Source organism: Barbatula barbatula (genome assembly GCF_947034865.1).
Source record: "Barbatula barbatula genome assembly, chromosome: 2".
NCBI lineage: Eukaryota > Metazoa > Chordata > Actinopteri > Cypriniformes > Nemacheilidae > Barbatula > Barbatula barbatula.
In genome coordinates, this window is record NC_136767.1 from 202850 (window position 1) to 212825 (window position 9976).

The 9976-nt window shown below is 46.6% G+C and overlaps 1 protein-coding gene across 1 annotated transcript in view; it reads right to left on the minus strand.

Annotated features, from left to right (window-relative positions):
• The window catches only part of dcc (DCC netrin 1 receptor), a gene marked incomplete at its 5' end in the record, with an annotated part of 123842 nt that overhangs the window by 9592 nt on the left and 104274 nt on the right, over nt 1-9976 (minus strand). The window contains 6 exons of the mRNA XM_079449703.1: nt 1869-2031; nt 5193-5258; nt 8183-8215; nt 8859-9053; nt 9152-9259; nt 9572-9710. Coding sequence (XP_079305829.1) covers nt 1869-2031; nt 5193-5258; nt 8183-8215; nt 8859-9053; nt 9152-9259; nt 9572-9710 — 704 coding nt within the window. The remainder of the gene's footprint in view (nt 1-1868; nt 2032-5192; nt 5259-8182; nt 8216-8858; nt 9054-9151; nt 9260-9571; nt 9711-9976) is intronic.

The following is a 9976-nucleotide window of genomic DNA, read 5'->3' on the forward strand; positions in this document are numbered from 1 at the left end:
AGACACACATTAAAAAAAACACGCACGCACAGACACACGCAACAAAAACACACAAAAACACACACACAAAAACAAACACACAGAAACACGCAACGAAAACACTCAAAAACAAACACACACACAAAAACAAACACACAGAAACACGCAACGAAAACACACAAAAACAAACACACACACAAAAACAAACACACAGAAACACGCAACGAAAACACACAAAAACAAACGCACACACAAAAACAAACAAACACACAGACACACACAGACACACATAAAAAAAAACACGCACGCACAGACACACGCAACAAAAACACACAGACACACACAGACACACATAAAAAAAACACGCACGCACAGACACACGCAACAAAAACACACAGACACACACACATAAAAAAAAAACACGCACGCACAGACACACGCAACAAAAACACACAAAAACACACACACAAAAACAAACACACAGAAACACACAACGAAAACACACAAAAACAAACACACACACAAAAACAAACAAACACACAGACACACACACATAAAAAAAAACACGCACGCACAGACACACGCAACAAAAACACACAAAAACACACACACAAAAACAAACACACAGAAACACACAACGAAAACACACAAAAACAAACACACACACAAAAACAAACAAACACACAGACACACACACATTAAAAAAAACACGCACGCACAGACACACGCAACAAAAACAAACAAAAACACACACACAAAAACAAACACACAGAAACACAAAACGAAAACACACAAAAACAAACACACACACAAAAACAAACAAACACACAGACACACACACATAAAAAAAAACATGCACGCACAGACACACGCAACAAAAACACACAAAAACTCACACACAAAAACAAACACACAGAAACACACAACGAAAACACACAAAAACAAACACACACACAAAAACAAACAAACACACAGACACACACACATAAAAAAAAACACGCACGCACAGACACACGCAACAAAAACCCACAAAAACACACACACAAAAAAAACACACAGACACACGCAACAAAAACACACAAAAACACACACACAAAAACAAACACACAGAAACACACAACGAAAACACACAAAAACAAACACACACACAAAAACAAACAAACACACAGACACACACACATTAAAAAAAACACGCACGCACAGACACACGCAACAAAAACACAAAAAAACACACACACAAAAACAAACACACAGAAACACAAAACGAAAACACACAAAAACAAACACACACACAAAAACAAACAAACACACAGACACACACACATAAAAAAAAACATGCACGCACAGACACACGCAACAAAAACACACAAAAACTCACACACAAAAACAAACACACAGAAACACACAACGAAAACACACAAAAACAAACACACACACAAAAACAAACAAACACACAGACACACACACATAAAAAAAACCACGCACGCACAGACACACGCAACAAAAACCCACAAAAACACACACACAAAAACAAACACACAGAAACACACAACGAAAACACACAAAAACAAACACACACACAAAAACAAACAAACACACAGAAACACAAAACGAAAACACACAAAAACAAACACACACACAAAAACAAACAAACACACAGACACACACACATGAAAAAAAACATGCACGCACAGACACACGCAACAAAAACACACAAAAACTCACACACAAAAACAAACACACAGAAACACACAACGAAAACACACAAAAACAAACACACACACAAAAACAAACAAACACACAGACACACACACATAAAAAAAAAACACGCACGAACAGACACACGCAACAAAAACACACAAAAACACACACACAGAGCTTGAACTGACTTCCTCTGCTCTGCGGATGAGCGGCGAGTGCAGATCAGGGCAACGATGACCACCACTACCACGGTAACGGCTCCCACGGAAACCACAATGATGACCAGCAGGTTACTGTTTTTCTGAGGGGTCACACTGCCGTGTGGAGGACGCATCTGACCAATCGGAGGCTCTAAAAACATATGACGCATGTTCATGTCACATGATGTAAAAAACATTTTAAACCTATAAAACCTTCAATCTAACATTGTGATGAAAGCTGAGCCTTAAGCCTCTAGTGTTTCTGTCACACATGATCCTCACATCAGAACTGTTATTGTGTGTTTGACATGTTTGTGTGTCTCTGTGGTCAGTGCGGTGTCCGTGTGTCGCTGTGGTCAGTGCGGTGTCCGTGTGTCGCTGTGATCAGTGCGGTGTCTGTGTCTCTGTGGTCAGTGCGGTGTCCGTGTGTCGCTGTGGTCAGTGCGGTGTCCGTGTGTCGCTGTGGTCAGTGCGGTGTCCGTGTGTCGCTGTGGTCAGTGCGGTGTCCGTGTGTCGCTGTGGTCAGTGCGGTGTCCGTGTGTCGCTGTGGTCAGTGCGGTGTCCGTGTGTCGCTGTGATCAGTGCGGTGTCCGTGTGTCGCTGTGGTCAGTGCGGTGTCCGTGTGTCGCTGTGGTCAGTGCGGTGTCCGTGTGTCGCTGTGGTCAGTGCGGTGTCCGTGTGTCTCTGTGGTCAGTGCGGTGTCCGTGTGTCTCTGTGGTCAGTGCGGTGTCCGTGTGTCGCTGTGGTCAGTGCGGTGTCCGTGTGTCGCTGTGATCAGTGCGGTGTCTGTGTCTCTGTGGTCAGTGCGGTGTCCGTGTGTCGCTGTGGTCAGTGCGGTGTCCGTGTGTCGCTGTGGTCAGTGCGGTGTCCGTGTGTCGCTGTGATCAGTGCGGTGTCCGTGTGTCGCTGTGGTCAGTGCGGTGTCCGTGTGTCGCTGTGGTCAGTGCGGTGTCCGTGTGTCGCTGTGGTCAGTGCGGTGTCCGTGTGTCTCTGTGGTCAGTGCGGTGTCCGTGTGTCTCTGTGGTCAGTGCGGTGTCCGTGTGTCGCTGTGGTCAGTGCGGTGTCCGTGTGTCTCTGTGGTCAGTGCGGTGTCCGTGTGTCGCTGTGGTCAGTGCGGTGTCCGTGTGTCGCTGTGGTCAGTGCGGTGTCCGTGTGTCGCTGTGGTCAGTGCGGTGTCCGTGTGTCGCTGTGATAAGTGCGGTGTCCGTGTGTCGCTGTGGTCAGTGCGGTGTCCGTGTGTCGCTGTGGTCAGTGCGGTGTCCGTGTGTCGCTGTGGTCAGTGCGGTGTCCGTGTGTCGCTGTGGTCAGTGCGGTGTCCGTGTGTCGCTGTGGTCAGTGCGGTGTCCGTGTGTCGTTGTGGTCAGTGCGGTGTCCGTGTGTCTCTGTGGTCAGTGCGGTGTCCGTGTGTCGCTGTGATCAGTGCGGTGTCCGTGTGTCGCTGTTGTCAGTGCGGTGTCCGTGTGTCTCTGTGGTCAGTGCGGTGTCCGTGTGTCGCTGTGGTCAGTGCGGTGTCCGTGTGTCGCTGTGGTCAGTGCGGTGTCCGTGTGTCGCTGTGATCAGTGCGGTGTCCGTGTGTCGCTGTGGTCAGTGCGGTGTCCGTGTGTCGCTGTGGTCAGTGCGGTGTCCGTGTGTCGCTGTGGTCAGTGCGGTGTCCGTGTGTCTCTGTGGTCAGTGCGGTGTCCGTGTGTCTCTGTGGTCAGTGCGGTGTCCGTGTGTCGCTGTGGTCAGTGCGGTGTCCGTGTGTCGCTGTGATCAGTGCGGTGTCTGTGTCTCTGTGGTCAGTGCGGTGTCCGTGTGTCGCTGTGGTCAGTGCGGTGTCCGTGTGTCGCTGTGGTCAGTGCGGTGTCCGTGTGTCGCTGTGATCAGTGCGGTGTCCGTGTGTCGCTGTGGTCAGTGCGGTGTCCGTGTGTCGCTGTGGTCAGTGCGGTGTCCGTGTGTCGCTGTGGTCAGTGCGGTGTCCGTGTGTCTCTGTGGTCAGTGCGGTGTCCGTGTGTCTCTGTGGTCAGTGCGGTGTCCGTGTGTCGCTGTGGTCAGTGCGGTGTCCGTGTGTCTCTGTGGTCAGTGCGGTGTCCGTGTGTCGCTGTGGTCAGTGCGGTGTCCGTGTGTCGCTGTGGTCAGTGCGGTGTCCGTGTGTCGCTGTGGTCAGTGCGGTGTCCGTGTGTCGCTGTGGTCAGTGCGGTGTCCGTGTGTCGCTGTGATAAGTGCGGTGTCCGTGTGTCGCTGTGGTCAGTGCGGTGTCCGTGTGTCGCTGTGGTCAGTGCGGTGTCCGTGTGTCGCTGTGGTCAGTGCGGTGTCCGTGTGTCGCTGTGGTCAGTGCGGTGTCCGTGTGTCGCTGTGGTCAGTGCGGTGTCCGTGTGTCGCTGTGGTCAGTGCGGTGTCCGTGTGTCTCTGTGGTCAGTGCGGTGTCCGTGTGTCGCTGTGGTCAGTGCGGTGTCCGTGTGTCGCTGTGGTCAGTGCGGTGTCTGTGTGTCGCTGTGGTCACTGCGGTGTCCGTGTGTCGCTGTGGTCAGTGCGGTGTCCGTGTGTCGCTGTGATCAGTGCGGTGTCCGTGTGTCGCTGTTGTCAGTGCGGTGTCCGTGTGTCGCTGTGGTCAGTGCGGTGTCCGTGTGTCGCTGTGGTCAGTGCGGTGTCCGTGTGTCGCTGTGGTCAGTGCGGTGTCTGTGTGTCTCTGTGATCAGTGCGGTGTCCGTGTGTCTCTGTGATCAGTGCGGTGTCCGTGTGTCGCTGTGGTCAGTGCGGTGTCCGTGTGTCTCTGTGATCAGTGCGGTGTCCGTGTGTCTCTGTGATCAGTGCGGTGTCCGTGTGTCGCTGTGGTCAGTGCGGTGTCCGTGTGTCTCTGTGGTCAGTGCGGTGTCCGTGTGTCGCTGTGGTCAGTGCGGTGTCCGTGTGTCGCTGTGGTCAGTGCGGTGTCCGTGTGTCGCTGTGATCAGTGCGGTGTCCGTGTGTCGCTGTTGTCAGTGCGGTGTCCGTGTGTCGCTGTGGTCAGTGCGGTGTCCGTGTGTCGCTGTGATCAGTGCGGTGTCCGTGTGTCGCTGTTGTCAGTGCGGTGTCCGTGTGTCGCTGTGGTCAGTGCGGTGTCCGTGTGTCTCTGTGATCAGTGCGGTGTCCGTGTGTCGCTGTGGTCATTTACAGAAAAAAGTCATTGAGGTTTCCATGACAACATTTCAAGACATTTAAAATACATATATATCTGTAGAGATAATTCGTCCAAGCATGCAGGAGAAAATGAAACATTGTTCTGAACATAAACGACACACATCTGATCTGAGATCTAAAATTATGAAGAAAAACACAGACTTATATTTATCTCACCGTTCAGACTGCTCATGTCAATCAGGTTATTGTCAGACGGCCAGTATCCACTGTCTCCATGGCGACCTGAGAGGACAGAGATCACACTGAGATCAGGATGAGATGTGTCTGTGAGGTCAAGCGTTCAGGTGTACACCACAGTGCCGCCACAAATACTACGGTTGGGTACAGAAACCTCATATGAGCGTGAGCAGGATTTCGTCTCTTCGCATCTTCTGTGCTATTAGACATGTGAAGAGAAGCAGCACGTTTAGCACGCACCCGCAGATGACCGTTACCAACTTACTGAATGTCTGGGCATTTAAATATGAATTCAGTTTGTTACTTATATTGAACTTTATGCTGCATGATGCATACAGCAAGCACAGTGACACCGCAGACTTTGGGAACTTGTCATTCTCTGCACTGAAAGCAAATTCATTTGATTTCTATTTGTGGCTTGTATTCTGAACAGCACCCTTAAGTTTATAACTATGTTTTACCTGCATTTCAGACATTTAGCCTAAACACATTTATATTGCACATTGCGACTTGAATCTGGCTCAATTCTGATTCAACTATGTAAATCCTTAGTGGAGGACACCCCTAAAGCAAAGCAGAATGAAACTATATAATACATGTCTGAAAATGCACATCCCTCTCTGTGACTGTGTGTGTGTGTGTGTCTGGGGAACATTTAGACTTTTTCTACAGTTTCAGCATCTTTAGACCTCTGAGTGAAAGTCTAATAAAAGATAAACACAGTCTCATTTCATCACACCCACGGGTCACATGACTGTCACATCATGCCGTTTATTTTGATTTAGAACCTTAACGCACACACACACACACACACACACACACAAAAGAATATACTACAAAAGTAAAATGTTTTTTTTTATTCTGGTGAGAAGAGAGACACAGAGAGAGAGAGAAAGACAGAGACAGAGGATGGATAGATGGATGATGGATTGATGGATTGATGGATTGATGGATGGATGGATGAATTGATGGATGGATTGATGGGTTGATTGATGGATGGATGGATTGATGGATGATGGATTGATGGATGGATGGATGGATGGATGGATTGTTTGTTTGATTCATGGATGGATTGATGGATGGATGATGGATTGATGGATGGATTTATGGATGATGGATTGATGGATGGATGGATTGATGGATGGATTGATGATGTATTGATGGGTTGATTGATGGATGGATGGATTGATGGATGATGGATTGATGGATGGATGGATGGATGGATGGATTGATGATGTATTGATGGGTTGATTGATGGATGGATGGATTGATGGATGATGGATTGATGGATTGATGGATGGATGGATTGTTTGTTTGATTCATGGATGGATTGATGGATGGATGATGGATTGATGGATGGATTTATGGATGATGGATTGATGGATGGATGGATTGATGGATGATGGATTGATGGATGGATGGATGGATGGATGGATTGATGGATTGATGGATGATGGATTGATGGATGGATGGATGGATGGTTTGATGGATTGATGGATGGATGGATGGATGGATGGATGGATTGATGGATGGATTGATGGATTGTTTGTTTGATTCATGGATGGATGGATTGATGGATTTTTTGTTTGATTCATGGATGGATTGATGGATGGATTGATGGATTGTTTGTTTGATTCATGGATTGATGGGTGGATGTATTGATGGATGATGGATTGATGAATGGATGGATGGATGGATGGATGTATGGATGGATGGATGGATTGATGGATGGATGGATGGATGGATTGATGGATGGATGGATGGATGGATGGATGGATGGATGGATTGATGGATGGATGGATGGATGGATGGATTGATGGATTGATGGATGGATGAATTGATGGATGTATTGATGGATGATGGATTGATGGATTGATGGATGGATGGATGGATTGATGGATTGATGGATGGATGGATGGATGGATTGATTGATGGATGATGGATGGATGGATTGATGGATTGTTTGTTTGATTCATGGATGGATTGATGGATGGATTGATGGATTGTTTGTTTGATTCATGGATGGATGGGTTGATGGGTGGATGTATTGATGGATGGATTGATGGATGATGGATTGATGGATGGATGGATGGATGGATTGATGGATGAATTGATGGATTGTTTGTTTGATTCATGGAGGGATTGATGGATGGATTGATGGATTGTTTGTTTGATTCATGGATGGATGGATTGATGGATGGATTGATTGACTGATGGATGGGTTGATGTTACTGTGTCCACACTGACCACACAGTCAAGAGAAAACAGACCAACCTACACACACATCAGAGAGTTCACACACTTACACAAACAAACATCAACAAAACATTTCACACATACTGAGAGAAAACTCAAGAAGATCAAACCTGCTGCAAGATCTATAAAGCCCTGCCACGACCAAACACCACACAGAACACTGACAACAACTTTCATCAAAACTTTGCTCTTTTTCTCTTTATATTGAGATGTATATATAGATACTTATATACTTTTATTTTATTTTTATATGAATCTGTATTTGTGGATGATTATATAAAATGTTCCTATGCTTTGGCAATGTAACATTTGTTTTATCATGCCAATAAAGCTTCTTTGAATCTTGAATCTAGAGAGAGGAGAGAGAGAGAGAGACAGTGTTTTAACTAATGCAGAAAGCTCATTTCAGCCGGACTGAGATCTGGCTCTCAATCTCTCTGTTATCTCTACTCTCTCTCTCTCTCTCTCTCTCAGACGCATCACATCACTCAGGGGCTCTTTAACGAACCTAATTTACATTTCAGCTCTTTCAGAATGCAGAATTATCAGCGCGCCGCTTCTATGAGAGCTGAGGGACTCGACCCACTGACGTCCTTTACAAAGGGAATTTGTTTAAAGCGCCGAGAGATGGAGGTTACAACCCAGACTTTTCTCACAAAGCAATTACTTCTGCTCACTAAACTTTATTATATAATTATTCAAATAGCTCTTACCTTGATCATTGGCCATCTTGTCAGGATACTCAACTACGAGAGAGAGAGAGAGAGAGAGAGAGAGAGAGAGAGAGTCAGTGAGTCTCAGGGTCAAAGGTCAAATCAAATCAATAAAAGCAAAAGCACAAGTTGTGTTGGACGCCGCTAACAGCACTAATGAGAACAGACTAAACGCAATTAAAATAAATAGCTCAGAATCTAGATAATATCACAACATCCCCACATCAGACATCCTTTAGGGTCAAAGGTCGAACCTGTTCACTGTACAGTACAGCAGCAGAACTATCAGACCAGTGAGAAACACACACACACACGCCGAGTGTATCAGAAGCTGGGGAGAGAGATCATTATTACTGTGTGTGTGTGATGATGATGTGTGATGTATCCAGTGACCCCTCTCACACAAATGAATGACTCATAATTACAGTGATCAGATGCATGCTGGGATACGACCCTCAAACACTGATACAGTAAACAGCCTCAGAGATTTTCACTGCTCGACTCCTGGACAATTCATCTGAACATATCTGTCACTCATGTGGCAAACAATAACATAAGCATTAGCATGGATAGCATGATTTGCTTCTAAACGTCTCAGAGGTCACTGTGTGGATTTGTGTGTAATGTGTGATGATATGATGACACGTCAGATGTGTTGTTGTTGTGCGTGTCTGACCTTTGGATGTTTTGTACTGCACAGGCTCTGACAGCGGCCCCACTCCTTTAGCGTTCTTGGCCTGTATGCGGAAGTAGTAGATGGTGTCCAGATTGAGATCCATGACCTGATGTGTGAGTCTGTCTCCACTGATGGACTCCATCACCCAGTCGTCTATAGCCATGTTCTTATCCAGTGTGTAGTACAGAATATAACCTGACACAACAGAGGTCAGAGGTCAAGTGTCAGGTGCTGATATAATGCACCGTCATAAAGATCAGCAGCTAAAAAGAAACAACCTGAATGACACACACCTGAGATTCGTCCGTTTGCCTCCAGCGGCGGCTGCCAGCTGATGAGGATAGCTCTCGGTCGTCCCTCTCGGCCAATCACAGTCAGATCCTTCGGGGCGGAGCTTGGAGCTGAGACAACAGAAAGAGAATATCGTCCTGAACACAGACACTCTCACGCATCAAACTCTCACATCACATTAGTCATGAGAGTCAAATACACACACTAATGATGTTGACCATCAGCTCTTCAAGCTCTCCAACAACAACACATCCATTATTAGATCTAGACTTCATGAAGTTAGGGTGAACATAAAGACTGTACGCACACAGACACCTGTTTATAGACATTCAATGTATAGTGTTATAGATGTACAGCAGATGTAGGGCTTGTGTTTGATTGACAGTAGTCATGAGAGAAGAGAGAGAAACACAAGCGTGTACCTGCTTCATATGTGGTGGCGTGTGCTGTCATACTCCAAGTGCTGGACTTCCGTCCTTTAGTGACCATCACTGAGAACTCATACATGGTGTTGGGCTTCAGACCGGTGACCGTATGACTCAGTGCTGTAGTGTCGGCCGACTACACACACATTAAACAAACACACACATTGACACACTCTGTTAATTCAAGAGAGATCACAAGTCTCCGAATGATGTCACTAATCATATAGCCATAGATATCAATTATTAGATGCAGCATTAGCATCTGTTTTTCTGACGGACGCATCTACGTGCCCAGATCGCTTGAATGCAGCATCTAGTTATTTATATATATCTATAAGCACTGATATTGATACACATAGATGCCACATTTGACTAATCCAGACACACCCAAAGTGTCCACCA